This window comes from Cervus elaphus, chromosome 12 (assembly GCF_910594005.1).
Source record: "Cervus elaphus chromosome 12, mCerEla1.1, whole genome shotgun sequence".
Lineage (NCBI taxonomy): Eukaryota > Metazoa > Chordata > Mammalia > Artiodactyla > Cervidae > Cervus > Cervus elaphus.
Genome location: NC_057826.1, coordinates 27,009,665 through 27,027,257, shown reverse-complemented (window position 1 = coordinate 27,027,257; position 17,593 = coordinate 27,009,665). Strand labels below are relative to the sequence as shown.

The 17,593-nt window shown below is 36.3% G+C and overlaps 1 protein-coding gene across 1 annotated transcript in view; it reads right to left on the bottom strand.

The window, feature by feature from the left end:
- The window catches only part of KCNH5 (potassium voltage-gated channel subfamily H member 5), a 348,488-nt gene that overhangs the window by 276,800 nt on the left and 54,095 nt on the right, over nucleotides 1-17,593 (bottom strand). The window contains exons 5-6 of the mRNA XM_043920302.1: nucleotides 12,767-12,882; nucleotides 4,326-4,718 (exon numbers count right to left, since the gene is read on the bottom strand). Of these exons, the coding sequence (XP_043776237.1) occupies nucleotides 4,326-4,718; nucleotides 12,767-12,882 (509 nt within the window). The remainder of the gene's footprint in view (nucleotides 1-4,325; nucleotides 4,719-12,766; nucleotides 12,883-17,593) is intronic.

The window sequence follows — 17,593 nt, the reverse complement described above, 5'->3', positions numbered from 1 at the left end:
TCATATCTATTTTTCCTTTGACTCTTTAAAAACATCTTGTGAAGTAAAAAAGTCAAGCATCCCTTCCCTTTTTTTTTTTTTACAGATATGCAAACTGAAATCTATAGTCACCATCCCAAAGGCTCACAATAAACAAAGTCCTAAAGAAGTCACCCAATAATTAAAAGAGAAACTTTAAAAAAATGTGGAACTGAAATATAAGACAACGCTAGTTTGCAAAATGAGAAAGCAAACAGAGGCCCTTGATTTATTTAGAAGGGCAAAGACAATTATAAGTCAAATACTGAAGATAAAAATATTAAGAGCAATCAATTAATACAAAAACTTCCAATCCATTAGAGGGAATCCAGAAGATTTTAAAAATTCAGTCAATCCAAAAAATGGAAGAAAAGAAGAAAAATAAAGTAAAAAAGAGAGAGAAAAGTGAATAAGACACATTTTAGAGTGGAAAATAAGATGCTGTACCTAAATCAAAAAGTAATTAATCACAATAAATGTAAACAGACTGACCTTCCCAGTCAGAGAAACTCTCAGTATGTATAGACTATTTACAAAAGACACAACTAGAGTATAATGATCTAGAATGATTAAAAGTTAAACGATAGAAATACATATATCGAGTAATATACAAATGCTAGTTTAGCTCTTAGTATCAAGCCAAACAAACTTTAAGGGGAAAACAAAGGCATTATTAGTTACAAGAAAAGCTGGAAAATAATGTTGAGAAAATTTTCCAGAAAGTATAGCAAAAAGATAAAGGATTGGAAAATAAGGAAAGAGAGAAAAAGGAATTAGAAAAGTCTAGTAGGTATTAGAATAAAAGGAGTTTCAACAAGAGAGAGAACAGAGAAGAGCGGGAAAGGAGACGGAGAAAAATTATAAGAAAAAAAATTGAAACAGAAGACATGCTTTTCCAGATTGAAAAAGACTACCCAGACAGTGCCCAGCAAAACTGATGAAAATGGACTCACAATAAAGCATAGTACTGGAAAGATTCAGAACCCTAGACAGAGAAGATATATCAAATTTCCAGAAAGAGAAAATAGGTCACAATGCCTCCAAGTGTCTTATGAGAATTATTAGAAGGTAGACTGTAATGGCACCGTGTCCTTCAAAATCTGAGGATAAATTATCAATGGTCTAGAATATTATAGATAGTCAAACTATCCATCAGGTAGGAGGGTAGGATGAAGAGAGATCTGTTTAAGAAAATGATGTTGATAGGATATTGCTTGCATCAAGGTAAGGAAGGGAGCTTTAGACAACTGGCAGAGTTTAGTGGTTGAGTGAGTGATGAGTACATAAAAGAAAGCAAATGATAAAACCAGACAATTATCAACTCTCAAGAAAATGGAAAGTGCAGAAGAGGAAAAGTAATCACAATATGTTGAAGGTTCAGTTACAAATGAGCTTCCCTTGTGGCTCATCTGGTAAAGAATCTGCCTGCAATGAGGGAGATGTGGGTTCAATCCCTGGGTTGGGAAGATCCTCTGGAGAAGGGAAAGGTTACCCACGATAGTATTGTGGCCTGCAGAATTCTATGGACAGTGTAGTCCATGGGGTCACAAAGAGTCGGACACAACTGAGCGACTTTTACTTTCACTTTCAGTTATAAATAGCATTATTTGTAGACATGGTGATATAAACACTATTTATGCAACCAAAAGGATGATATATCTATAGTGTGAGAATGAGGTGATGGAAATAAGTGCATGGATACAGTGAGGGCAGGGAGAAAGAGGCTGAAACCTCCAATTTCATAGTGAGACATCAAAGACAAGTCCCAAAACGGGTAACTACACAGTCTTGCTGTTTGGTGATGGAAGCAAATATTAAAAGATCCCCTAAACAGTCTGAAAGCTGTTGTACACAGTCTTGCTGTTTGGTGATGGGAGCAAATATTAAAAGAATCCCCTAAACAGTCTGAAAGCGGTTGTCTCTAGGGTCTTCTCTTTTAAAAAATTAGATATTGCCAATTATTCTTCATGTAAGTTTTACCAGTATTCCCTTGAGCAATGTATAAGAGACTTCACACCACCACTGCATCAACTCAGATCCCTTTCCGAGTGATGCCAAGTCAGGGTTAGATATGCAAGACTTTCACTGAGATAAATGCCTATGAAGGAGAAAGGAGGGAGGAGTCTTCAGACCACAGTGCACATCTGAAACCTTTGAAGATGGAAGGAAGAATTGTGTAGAAAGAGCCTCAACCACAGCACAGGTAAATGGGAAGTTCCAGGGCAAAAGTTGCTTAGCGGAGGAGTTCTTCTTGAGCAGGAGTAACTAATCATGATATTGGTGGTGGTGGTTTAATCACTAAGTCATGTCTGACTCTTTGCGACTCCATGGACTGTGCCAGGCTCTTCTGTTCATTGGATTTTCCAAGCAAGAATACTGGAGTGGATTGCCACCTCCTTCTCCAGGGAATCTTCTCGACCCAGAGATCAAACTCATGTCTCCTGCTTGGCAGGTAGATTCTTTACCACTGAGCCACCTGATAAGCCCAATCATAATATTACCACTATTCCTAGGCATTGGTTGAGTGCAGCCTTGGGGAAACAGCTTTGAACTGTGACCCGCAGCAGATCAGAAAGCCATAGCAAGTGTCAGTCAACTGTATTCAGTGGTATATTGGTAAATGATTAACAACTAATGCCATAGAAAGTTTTTTTTAAGCCCTTATTTATAGCATTTGCCACTTTAAGGGTGTAAATACTCCCACTGTGGCCAATTTCAAAGTACCAGGGTGACAGTGTGATATCACTGAATGCTGAGTTTGAAAGGGATGCTAAAGAAAGTCTTTTCCAAACCAGGAGCCACTTCCAGGAAGCCCCTAACTGTGCTTCATGCAGCAGGCTTCCATGAAGGAAGATCTGAGCAGCACACATTCTCAGACACCATATTCTCCAACCCAGTGTGTGTGATAACTGATGGCATGTCAGTATAGTCTATAAGTTTACTTTGCATTTTCCTTAATAAGTCTGAGGATATTGTCATATATTTATATAGTATTTTAGATGCATTTATTATAATGCAATCTAATTTATTTTCTTTTCTGTAAACTAAACCAATCTTTTGATTATTTGTATTAAAATCTTTATGCCAATGTTCTAAATAATGGAAATCTTAATGCATTGATCTTAATATATTAATCTATTCAGTAAGTGAACATATAAATACTACTTATTATCTTCTTATCATAAGATTAGCATTTTCAAAATTAACCCATATCAATCCTTCCAGAAGGGAAATAGGAAAGAAATATACCTTAAAAGCTTGATGTAGATGGATTTAAAATCAGAAACAAATTACTATGATTCTTTTTTCCTTGAATTTTTAAAGTAACAATTATGTGTATAGGATCAAAATACAATGTCTATACTAAACTTTCTGGAAATACTTTTTAGTATCATTAAAGCTGATTCAATGCAGAAATCTTTATGGGAAAAGATCCTGAAGAAAAGTTGCAATCTACCTCCCTACACACACAGAATGAATGAATGTAGTGGAGAATTTCCTATCTGAACAATCTATGAGGACAGAGTAGAATCTTTAGGGAAATTAAGTTTGCAATTACTATTATGAACACATTTTAAAAACAGATACATTCTATATTGATTCATTTATATACATCCTTGGTATAGCAAGTTGAAAATCATCCACAACTAAGTTAGAAACTGAGAAGCTTTGGATGAAATGGTCGTTAAGACATTACATATGTTTTAACATTTCTAGTTGTGCAGATGACACTGAATAAGCAAAATCTTGAATTAGACCAGATATCAGAAGTCATCTAATACAGTCTGTAACCACAAATGATTAGGCAAAATTTAAAGAAAAAAGTATAAAAAAGAGAAACCAAAAAGGCAAAACTTCAAGAATTTCTCTACCATAAAGGTTTTCTGGATCTTTTTGTTAACACAAGCACTGCTACCATATGTATCTGGAGAGGAGGAATTAAAACATCTGTGGGTGCACAGAGTTTTAAAATGCTACTGTTTTCCCCAAAAAATACATCTATTTCATTATCTTTCAATCAACTGTCTAGTTCATAAACCATATTTGACTTCAAATGCTGTGGCTTTTCTTCTCCTCCTTCAAACACAACTTTCAACCACAGCCATTTCCTAGTATTTTTAACCAGAAATTTTTTAAAGAGTGAATAAAAATTATAAAGTAATAAAATATGATCATTTATGGAAGGTATTTAGTAGGATGAAGGTTGAAAGTGGTGACTATAAAGAAGTTTAGGCTATTTATAAACTTCTTTTATCCTAATTTTCTCAAAACATGTGATTAAAGTACTAAAAAAAAAAGAAACTTACCTCATCCACATTTTCAAAGGCATTGATGATGTCATAAGGTAAACAAGACAACAGATCGATCACAAACCAAGTTTTCAGATAATTCATCCTTATCAACTTGGGGTCAGAAATAACCTCTCCACCAGGTCCCACAAAGGTTGTGTGAAAATTTAAAACAATGTCAACCAGAAAAATAACATCCACCACACTGTCCAGCACCAGCCAGGCTATGTTGTTCTGCTTCGTTTTGAAGGAGACGTTGTAAGGAACCATAATGGCGGTGTAGAAGGTAAGAATTAAAATCACCCAATCCCAAGTTGTTTTAAAAGCACAATAGTGTAAAATAATGTGTGGTGGTGTCTTTGGCGCTTCTTGCTTATACTGAGGAAGGATATCTGATCCCAGCTGAAGAACCTAAAAGAGACAAAATGTATTTATAAGTGACCTGTACATCTCTGCAAAGGTAGTAATGAATTCAAATTTTCTGCAGGCAAACCACTGGTTTCAAAGCCAGCCATGCTCTGTAATTATATCTCTTCTCCAGAGTTGTATCAAGGTTCATCCAAAGTCACTACAAGTCCAATCACTCTAAAGAAGTTGATCTGTCTGCCATTCCCTCTAACTTCCTCTCCCGTGGCCAACTCGTTCAGAAACTGGTCCCCACACACGGAGGGCAGAAAGAGACCAAAAAAAGGCAGACCACTCCAGATTGGTAGGTGGCAGTTTTCATAGGCAAGGGAACTTACAAGGTTTTATTGGGTAACCATAAAACCAGAGGTCTCAGAACCCACCACCAAATCTTAAAAGTTTATACAGAGGTTTAACTGGCTTCAGTCATATATACAGTCCAGATGGTCTCAACCACAGCTAACTCTCTCAAGATTGTATCCTTGAAAAGCTCTCACAATGGGAATGGTGGGCAGAAAGTACATTTCAAGGACAAGGGAGGGGGTGAGGAGCTTCCAAGTGCCTGGGTCCCGCTCAAGGATCACCTGGCAGTCCCATCCTCTTGATGACCTCCTCCAACACCAACACTGATCCACAGCACGGCTGGACACCCACTACTGGAAGTGCCTTCTACACATTCACTAGGCAAAGGTGCCTAGAATCACACATCTCACAGACTGTCCAGCTATTATTTGCATGGCTCACCATTATCCATTCTTTATATATTTGGGCTTTGAAGGAGCATAACTTTGATTTTAAAGGCTTTGCTGAACCCCAGGGCCCCACTATTCATGATCTTGCTGTTGCATGGGACTCAACCAGGGCCCTACTGATGGGCACAGCAGTATCAGAGTTATAAATGTTATAGCCTGCTTTCCCCCATTTCCCTTTCAATCAGATTTAAAGAATACTGGATTTCCTGCCCAGACGCAAATTTCCTTTAGAAAAAAATTCTAGTCAGGTTTGTTTCTCCATACCTTTTGGACAATTTGACAATTTTTCATACAAATTTATACGAACCCTGACTTATACTGATTAGGTCTCATTAAAGAGACAATGAGAAAAAGCAGATGACAGTGCAAGAGCAGAGGTCTGGGCAACCCTGGGAAAAGGTAACAAACAGGACTTGGCACCTCCTTCCAGAACCTGGAACATGGAAATTGTGAAAAGGAGTTGAAGAAGCAGGTTGAAGACCTCTGCTTCATGCCACCAATGAAGCTATAGCTGAGTAAACCTGTGTATTAAGGAGTATATAAGTGGGACTTTGATGAACAATATTTTCAGCAGCTTTACCACTTACACATTCAATTATTCAGTGCCCCTAAGACTAATGGGACCCAGAAAATAGGAGTCAATAAGTTCAAATTATAAAATCATAAATGCACTAAATTTATGTCAATGCACAAATAGATGTAAACAAAAATACCTGTTAGCCTGTAATTTATATGCCACAAAGCAAAATAAGTAAACTAGCATTTTTTGAAATTTGAGACTTACCCTGAAGTCTCTCAGACATAGAACTTATACGGCTGAAAACAGCATATAATATAATCATTGCTATTTTGAAATGTGCAAAAATCACTGATATTCTCTTTAGATGTATATTATAATTATTGTTTTAAGTTTGGGAGCTATAAGAATTATTTATAAAGATTTTTACATATTTATGCTCATTATCAATACCCCAGTAATACTTTTTCCATGAGATCTTAAATTACTTAGCAACAAATTATCCTACAGGTAAGTTAAGTTTCATGTTGAGACACAGAATTACATGTACAGACTCCTATAGAATCATGGCTTCTCTTTCACCTTTCAACCACAGATCTATTCATTCCAACATCACTGTGTTAAACATGAAAATTTCCTTCATACTCATTGTTAGTATTATACCATATGTATTTATACACTCTGTAGTTTGAGCACAAAGAAACACACTTAAAAAATAAACTCAGTGCCAGATTGCATTAGGACCTTTATGGGCACTTGGGATTTTTGCCTTCCTGGACCCCTTCCTCCTTAAATATAATAAAATAAAAATTCTATTTTATTTAATATTTTTATCTTTATTTAAATATAAATGCAACATAAATGTATAAATTTTATTTAAAATTGCATTTTAAATAAAAATATAGTTTATTTAATATTTATATTTTTATTTAAAATTATATTTTTATTTTAACAGCATTATTACAAAGATGAATATTTAATTATTTATTTTTTTACCTAAAAGTTCATCGTTTCCTTCAACTGCTAGTAGAAATTCAGGCATCGTGGTGGACCCCTGAAAGTGTTATTGGTGCTACACTCTGTGCTAATAGACAAATTGGTCCCACTCAGCACCCTGGATTAATATGAGGTGTCTCCTCTAGAGATGAACTCACTCTTGAGTTCAGTATTTCTTAAATCTGGCTACAAACTAGAATCATCTAGAGAAGTTGTTAAAAATACAGTATACTCATGCCTAGACCCCATGCCAGAAAATAATTAAATTCATTTTGTGTATTAAATTAAATTCAGAGAATCTGTACTTTCAAAATCTTTCCAGGTGATGATAGTGTATAGCTCAAAATAAAAATCCTTGTCTTCTATTTCTTTAAACATTCATAACCCAGTTCTTCAGACGGTGACTTGAATTTTTAAAGCAATCCAAAACTGCTCCAAGAGAAAAAGGAGGAGCAGGAAGAGTAGGAGAAGAAAGGCAACACCAACAAAGAAAGGGACGGGACACACCAGTGCTTCAGTTTTGATGTTTCTCCTAGGTAGAGCACTGCTTTAATCTCAGCCCCGTCACTGGGGCTTTTATAAAGCAGTGAGTAACAACTGTTCACTTTATTTCATTTGTACTTTCAGGAGCAGTAAGCCTTGGATAGACGGGGATGAAATCACATGCCCTGATGTATTTTTGTACTGATACAGACACATTCTTTCTCTCTGAATATCGGGAGAACACTGACTCTAAAGGAATCAGAACCACAAATGCAAGTGGAAGCTGAATTCAATCAGTAGAATGTCAGAGCATGTTGAAAACTGATGAATTGCCTACACAGAGACCAGAATCCTTGAAACCGGGGATCAGCTCTAAATTTAGGAGGCCTAGTGGAAATAAGATAAAATGTATATGCGTTGGAAAAAGTAAAAGGGCCTGAAATTTAACAGCAAATCCAAATACTCAAGCTGAGCAAATTACATGATTCTGACTACAGATGGAAAAAGTCTTTCTGCTAACTTGGTGCCTCTTTTCGGTCAGTCTTTGAAAACCTGAGAGTATACATAGACTATCTGTGTAGAAAAACTTGTTATTTCCACATGTTCTCTGAAATCAAGGCCTAAGATCTGACATAAAGCAGTTTTGTATCTGAATCAGCTTTATAAATTAGGGATGACAGATAAAGAAATGAACAATAACCAAAAGGCAAAGCAAACAAAGAAAAAAATCAGATGGGAAGAAACAGGAATGAAAATTCATCAAGAGTAAAAATGAAAAGTGATGAGCTGTCCAGGGGATAGGAACTCTCCATTTGAGGCAGAGGAAAAAACCATCTTCAGTGATTTGGGGTGCTAAGGTAGAAATTTTTCCTCTCTATAGTCTCTTTCCTCATGTGCTTTCCCAGTTGTATTAACAAAGAAAGAAAAACTGGATAGGGTATAGTTAAGACCTAGAAAGAATCACGACAAAAAAGTCGGTAGTCACAGAAATAAGCTCCTACACTTTACCTTGATTTATAGAAAGAAACAAACAACCAAAGGCAGAAAAGAAAGTAGCTTCAAAGTCAAGTAGTACTTAATAAAAAACATTATATGAAAAAGGAAGTTGTATCTGATTGAGTGCATTAAATCTTGTGCCAACTGCATATTATCTTTTAAAATATTACGATTACTATTATCATTTAACATTTAGGTATGTTAATGTCTTACTTGGGCTTTTAAAAACATTTCTACACATTAAAGTATTACTCTCTCCTCAAAGGTGCCAGAAAATCAGACACATCGCCCTGTTAGCTATATTCCAAGAAAAACTCCAAAACTCTCCCAATTTGAAGAATTTTTGCTCCCCAACTTTCTCCAAATGAGATCTAGTATCTGCAACAAGTTAAGAAGGTTACTTTGGAGAAATTCAGCTAACTTTTCACCAGCAAAACAAACTGATGAACTTACATATTTAACTGTATCTTTGTCTTCCTTAGTTAGTTACCTCAGAATATTTTGTGAGTGCCCAGTAAGTGCTCAGCAGAGTCTTGGTAACTTGATTAGCTATTTTGTCATCTTTTGTACCCATAAGACACAAGATGATTATGTAAAACAAGTCAACAGCAAAATTTCTAGCTGCCTTGGAGTTCTGTCCTCATTCCTTTTCTCTTTGGTTTCAATACACTCTGTATGGGTAACATCACCCAGTCCTCTGACTTTAACAGCCATATCTGTGAGGATGATACCAAGGCCTGCAACTCAAACCCAGATACCCCTTGAGAGGCAGACCCATAAATCTCACTTCCTTTTAAAGATCTCCACTTGAATTTCCTGTCAGTAACTTCAAACTTAGCATGCCCAAGAGTAAATTTACTATCATTGTTCCCAAACCTCCTTTTCTTCCTCTTCTATCTGAGATTTTATTAACCAACAGTAGCCATCATCTTTTAAAGTGCTGCACTCAATATGCCGGCAAATTTGGAAAACTCAGCAGTGGACACAGGACTGGAAAAGGTCAGTTTTCATTCCAATCCCAAAGAAGGGCAATGCCAAAGAACATTCAAGCTACCATACAAGTGCACTTATTTCATATGCTGGTAAGGTTATGCACAACATCCTTCAAGCTAGGCTTCAGCAACACATGAACTGAGAATTTCCAGATGTACCAGCTGGATTTAGAAAAGGAAGAGGAAACAGAGATCAAATATTTTGCCAATATCCACTGGATCATAGAAAAAGCAAGAGAATTCCAGAAAAACATCTACTTCTGCTTCATTGACTCCGCTAAAGTCTGATTGTGTGGATCACAACAAAATGTGGGAAATTCTTAAAGAGATAGGAATACCAGACCACCTTACCTGTCTCCTGATAAACCTGTATGCAAGTCAAGAAGCAACAGTTAGAACCAGACATGAAACAACTGACTGGTTCAAAATTGGGAAAAGAGTACTACAAGGCTGTATGTTGCCACCCTGCTTATTTAACTTATATGCAGAGTGCATCAGTGAAATGCTGGACTGGATGAGTAATAAGCTGGAATCAAGATTGCCAGGAGAAACATCAACAGCTTCAGATATGCAGATGATACTACCCTAATGGCAGAAAGTAAAGAGGAACTAAAGAGCATCTTGATGAGGGTGAAAGAAGAGAGTGAAAAACCTGGCTTAAAACTCAACTCAAAAAAAAAAAAAAAAAAAAAACTCAACCTGGCATCCGGTCCCATCACTTCATGGCAAGTACAAGGGGGAAAAAATGAAAGTAGTCATAGATTTTATCTGGTGGGGGCTCCAAGAATCTACCTGCAATGCAAGAGACCCCAGTTTGATTCCTGGGTTGGGAAGATTCCCTGGAGAAGGGAAAAACTACCCACTCCAGTATTCTGGTCTGGAGAATTCCATGGACTGTAGTAGTCCATGTGGTTGCAAAGAGCTGGTCACAACTAAGCAACTTTCGCTTTCGCTTTCAAAACCCCTGCAGACGGTGACTGTAGCCATGAAATTAAAAGGCACTTGCTCCTTGGGAGAAGAACTCTGAAAAACCTAGAAAGAATATTAAAATGCAAAGACATCACTTTGCTGACAAAGGTCCACGGAGTCAAATTATGGTTTTTCCAGTAGTCATATACAGATGTGAGAGTTGGACCATAAAGAAGACTGAGCACTGAAGAATTGATGCTTTCAAACTGTGGTGTTGGAAAAGACTTGAGAGTCTCTTGCACTGTAAGGAGATCAAACCAGTCAATCCTCAAGGAAATCAACCCTGAATATTCATTGGAAGTACTGATGCTGAAGCTAGAGCTCCAATACTTTGTCCAACCGATGGGAAGAACAACTCACTGGAGAAGACCCTGATACTGGGAAAGATTGAAGGCAAAAGGAGAAGAGGGAGGCAGAGAATGAGATGGTTAGATACCATCACCAACTCAATAGACATGAATTTGAGCAAACTCTGGGAGTAACGAAGGACAGGAAAACTTGGCGTGCTGCAGTCCATGGGATCGCAGAGTTGGACACAACGTAACAACTGAACAACAACAACAATACTATCTGTCCATCCAGTTGTTCAAGCCAAAAACATAGAGTTGTCCTTGACTCATCCCCTTTCTCACATTCATTTCTAACCCATCAACAAATGTGTTGACTCTAATCTTAGTACATCTGCAATCTGCCCTCTTCTGCTACTGGCTCCCTTGCTTAAGGTCACAGTTGTCCTAGCTGAATTACTACTAGAACCTCTTAACTTGTTTCTCTAGTTACCATTTCAACATAGAGCCACTAGGTCAAACAAGGGTTCTTGACCATTTTTGTGCCATGGGTCTCTCGGGAATCTGGTGACATCTATGGGTGTCAACTTCTTAGAATAATGTTTTCAAATTAATACAGTTAAAACAAGATTACAAATACCATTGAGACCAATCTCCCTTTGAGAGGTTTGTAAAGCACAAATATGACAATGTCATTTCCCTGGCACATGGGACACCAACCACCACTGTTCACTATATACCACCTTAACCTTTCCTTTCCTACCTGACTTCATCCACATTGAATTCACAGTCAAAGGCACCATACTATCGCATCACTGAGTCTTTGGACATGCTGGCCTCTCTTGCATAAATGACCTTCATCTCTTCTTCACTACATTTTTCCTTCAAGATTCACTCAGCCCAATAATTCTGGAGAAAACTCTAATTTGAAAAGATACATGCACCCCAATATAACAGAACTATTTACAATAGCCAAGACATGGAAGTAATCTAAATGTCCTTGGACAGAGGAATAGATGAAGATGTGGTACATATATACAATGGAATATTACTCATCCATTAAAAAGGATGAAATAATGCCATTTTCAGCAACATGGATGGATCTGGAGATTATCAAACTACATGAAGTAAGTCAGACAAAGAAAGACAAATATGATATATTACTTATATATAGAATACAAAATATGATACAAATTAACTTATTTACAGAATAGAAACAGACCCACAGACTTTGAAAACGTACTTAAAGTAACCAAAGGGGAAGGGGGGAATGAAAAATTAGGAGCTTAGAATTAGCAGATACAAACTACTATGCATAAAATAGATAAACAACAGAATAGAAACAGACCCACAGACTTTGAAAACGAACTTAAAGTAACCAAAGGGGAAGGGGGGAATGAAAAATTAGGAGCTTAGAATTAGCAGATACAAACTACTATGCATAAAATAGATAAACAACATATATTTAAAATCTTATAATAACTACTATATATTCAATGTCTTATAATAACCTATGATTCAAAGAATATCAAAATATATATACTATATTATATGTATATATATATAATCACTTTGCCGTATACCAGAAACCAACAACACAACATTATAAATCAACTATAAACTAAAAAAAAAAAATTCACTTAGCCCATGTATCATCTCATTCAGGTACCACCTCCCTTCTCTGCTGGATATTTAACTCCTTGATGATAGGGTCCATGGCCTATTCATCTTTATATCCTTTGCATAGCACCAAGCAAAGAGCAAACCCTCAATAAGTCTATGCTGCACACACAAGTGAATGAATGAACTTTCTATCTCATTTGCTCAAAGAAACCCTCATATTCTACAGACATCACCTGGGATGTTGTAAAGTACCTCCCCATTTTCAAAGCAGGAGAGCATAAAAAGAAATATATGAAATTTCTACAATTCTACAAGGGAAAATCAATTAACACATAAGTATTTGTAAAATAATAGCTAGAAATATCAATATTGAGACATTTGGACAGGGGAAATGTGCCACCACCAGCATGTTGAGAGGTAAAGTTAATCTTGCACTTACTTCAGCTAGTCTTGAATGTTTGTGGACCACCTCTGTTTTATTCATTGGCGTGAGCTGTTGCAAAACACTTCGGCTATTTGTCAAAGCCCGTGTCAATCGAGCAAATTTTGTCCAACCTTAAAAATAAGGAAAGAAACTCTCAGTTTTTCACACATAATGAATATAGAAGTCAATATTCTTGCTCATATTCAAGGGATCTCAGAAATAACATAAGTAATGAAAAGTTAGCACTTCATGCTAACAAAAATGCAGAACTATTGAAAAGTATCAACCTAAAGCGTTTTATTTTTACACAGGCATCATCATATACTTCAAGTGCAGTTATAAAATAATAAGTAACTTTTATGTGTGATCTTTGTGTTTTGTGCAAATCTATTAATATCGTATAGTCCAAGCAGCTAGGTGTCCATAAAATTCTGTCCTCCCCCTTGCACTGTATAGGTTTGTTATTGGGAAACAGTTGCCCAGCCAGGAATGCAGTTTCCAGCATTCTTGTGCCTCTAGGTATGGGCATGTCTCTAGTTCTCACCAATGGAATGGGAGCAAAAGTGATGTGTGTCATTTCCATGCATGCAATAACTTAAGAAGCAAGTGAAACTTCTCCATCCTTTCTCTCTCCTTCTGCTAGCTGTATGAAAATGACAATAAGGCCCCAGGGGATGGCACAGCCACTGAATCAGAGCACAGAAGAATGCCATATGCCAAGGATCAATTGCTTGGATTGTTATATGAGCAAGAAATAGGCTTCTATTGTGTTAAACTACTTAAGCTGGGGGGTATTTATTATAGAAGGTAGCATTACCATAATAAAAACAGTCTTATTGTATACTTATGTGAAGATATACATACATAAGAGAATAAAGTGCAACTTCAACAAATCTCACATACTGTAGTTCATATCACAGACCTCCATCTTCTTTGTAACATAGCAAAATGTTATTTCTCTCTTACTAACAATTTCACTGGTATTTAAAGATTATTTTGGGACTATATAGAATCTTTAATAATGTTTTCTAAAAGTGTAGCAACTTTAACTTCTGAGGGGAAGGAATGTGAATTTAATAAAAAAGAAATTTCTTCCATTATTTCCATTATTAAAATCATTAATTTTTCATTATTAAGCTAATTAACTTTAAGGAAATGTCAATGAGATGTGACCAAGTGGAACAAAACCAACCAGTCTGCTCCTATCTCAATCAGCCTTTCTCTAGCTATCCCCAAAAGCTCTAATCTATTACAAACTCCAGTAAGATCATTTGATAATTTCCACATTATTACCTTTAACTAGGGTATTTACCAAACAACTCCTTAAAAATGAAAACTCATGATGGTCCAATGGAATGACTCTAATGGAACTGATGAAATTTCAGACAATGTGACAAAAAATGAAGGAAGAAATCCTGAGCAGACACAACCAAATGTCTTTCAAGCCACACAAGGTAGATGACATCATACTTTACTGCTATTTTTCAATCTAATTCTGGCTTCATTTAGGCTTTATATTGGCCCATCAATTCAGCTCACTCTATGATATCAACTATTGGATTGGGGAAAAGAGTAAACTGGTACTGGTTGATAGAAGATTTTTATTCTTTTTCCTTAATGGTGCTCATCCTAGTGACTAGAATGTTAGGTTTTGGAAATTGCATGCAACCCTAAAGTTTGCCCTGTGCAATATGCTAGAAAAACAAGGAAGTACCAGATATGCCATCAACTCTAAGAACTAAACATCAACATAAAACACTATCAAGCAATCGATATCACCAACTTAGACTTTTCTTCCAAGTACTAGACCTATGTCTAATTGGCCATTGGTCACCTCTTACTCAGATGACTCTTAACATGTTCAAAACTGATCTTATCATCACCTTCTCCCCACATCTCCAACTCTGCTTTTATCGTGGATTCTTGGTCTCAGTGAATGACTCAACAATATTTCCAGCTGTCCAAATCAGAAACTTGAGATTCACCAGCCTCCTTCACTATCACATCACACACACACACACACACACACACATCCAATTCCTTCCATAAATATCCTAAAATTTAATCTCCTTTCTCCATCTCTAATATGTCATGTCATATATATCATCTTTCACCTGAGTTAGACAGTAGCTCCTAAAAACTATAGTCTATATTCTGTTCTCTGACCACATATTTTCCACATTGATGCCAGAGCTCTTTCTAGAGCACAGGTTTTACTATGCCCTTCTCCCATTTTAAATTCTTTAAGAGATCCCTAGAGGCCTTCAGGATAACACTGATTATCCTTGGTATATGTGTCATTTAGTCTCTGACCCTAAAGATTTGCTCTGCATCCATCTCCTTCTACTTCTCATACACACTCTGTACTCAAATCACTACCAAATTAAAATGACAAATTGAAAAACAAAACTAAATCCATTAGGAATTCTTTGTTCACCCTATGACATTCAATGCTTTCATGCTTTCACACGTTATAATCATGCTGCCTGCTCAAAATGCTTTTTCCCTTCCCATCATTCTGGCTAATGCTTACTGGTACCTCCAAACTCAAAGCATCCTGGGATCCACTGGAAGCTTCTTGGATGCACCCATGAGAGATGTACTCTCCTTTGTGCATTCACACTACAGGATACATACCTCACATGGCACTAACAATACTAATGCAGTCATTGATAAGCATGTCAGTCACTCCCATTAAGTTGCCATTCATCTCTCCATTCTCAGAACTTGGTAGAGGCTTGCCATAAAATAGACCTTTAATTGACTAACTAATCAAGAGTTATTTGTAACTTTAAAAATAGGATTTAAAAATAAGCTGCATTTTTATTAGCATGAACATTAACATGAAATATTGTCACATATTATTATCACTGGATTTTGGTTTGGTTTTTGATTTATTGGGTTAAAATGATAAGGATGTCCTCAGATGACAGCAACTATATTGGCAGCAGGTATATTAAAATATTTCCTGTTGATCATTTCTCTTTTTACAGCAACTGAGTATTATAATTGCAGTGAATATTTTTAGAAACTTCCAAGTCAACATTGATTCAGTTTCCTTTCTTTTCTTTTTCTCTGGCTGGGCCACAAGTCTTGCAGGATCTTAGCTCCCTGATGAGAGATCAAACTCAGGCCCTCAACAATGAAAGCAGAGAATCCTAGCCACTGGACTGCCAAGAATTACTGCAAGTCAATCTTATACTAACTCAAGGTTCATATTTCTAAGATGAATAATGTTGCACCTATTAGTACATCTGATTATTGGATTAAAACAGAAGATAATTTTTATTCCCTGTGTGTGATAACGGTTTGTTCAGAAAGTATTTTTAAAAAATTAAAGGAGACATCAAAGGAATAAATTCAATAACACATGGAAGAATACAAATCATCAAATACCATGTGTTCACTCCTTTCCTAGGATAGTACAAAGAAGCAAATGCGGAAGGAAGGATAAACATAATAATGAATGTTTATTGTCATCCTCTGGTTTTCTATTTCAAGAATCATGAGTACACACTACAGTTTTTTAATGAGGAAGCAGCAGTTCCTCATTTAAACATAAAACAACTGTGCCTGTGTGTATGTGTATCTCATCATACACATGAAGTCAACGTAATCAAGAACTATTTCATCCCTTTACCTTATTTCAATGTTCTGGAGGAAGACAAAATGTTAAAACTGTGAAAATAAAACATGGTAAACAGTAGAAAGAAACAGAAAGAAAAACGTTAATTCTTCATTCTGAAATTTTCACACAGTGTATTCTGAGTGAGACAACCCTTAAACATAGATGAAAAGGGAGTTTACTGCATGATATGACTTTTAGGTGCCAGATTTTATTCTTTCTATCCCTAGTTGTCTAGTTCCATGACTGTCACATAGTGGGCACTAGACACATTTCTGAATGAATGAGAACATTTTAAAAAGTTAAATAGAAATTAACACGGCATCCAGATTATATGTATTAATAGTTAAAATTAGAATATAAAGAAGCAAATCTTCTGGTTTTCTATGTTCAGCTCTTAGCAGATACTAATACAACTCTGTCTTGTGAAGCAAGGGCTTTGGGTTGGAGAAGCTAGAAAGGGTATGGTAGAGGGTTGAGGAGGAAGTGTGGAGGACTATAATTTTTCTCTCAAAATGAAAACTGGGAAGTTGCTAACAGAAAAAAAAAAAAAAAGGTGGTGACAATTGTCAAACTGACTCAGACATACTGAGAAAATGTTTAGAAGGAAATATCAATACTTGGTAAGGATTCTTCCTAGAGAAAGCAAAGGCAGTTGTCTAATCATTTAACCATTTAAGCACTTCAATATCAAAATGCTCGCAGAGCTAGAAAACCAATGCAAAGCCGGGGAGTGTTTTGATTCACATTTAAATCAAAGGGAGCACTCAAAGATGCATTCCCTAAATTGCTCAGTGATCTTTTGTCTCTGGTGAGAGCTTTCTGGCAGTCCTCATTTCTAAACAGCATTATTTTCTTTATGCTGTCCTTCTGTTTTCACTCTCAGCAGATTACCTTATCAAATATATTATTGAAAAAACAGAAGAGAGAAGAAACACAACAGCCTTCAACCTCCCTTCTGTTCCCTCCATCTCAAGTTCCACCCAACCATAGTAACTGATTCTTGCCTGTACCTTTATTATCTCAGAGAATTAGGCATTTGCTCTTTTCTGATGATCAATATATATTTTACTTACGAACATTTAAGTGACTTTTAGATTTTTCACTATCACTAACAACGCCACAGTGAATTTCCTTATACCTATATACCTTTGTGCTCTTGGATACATCTGGAATTGCCCGTGTGACTAAATGAATTAGTTTATTTGATCTGTCAG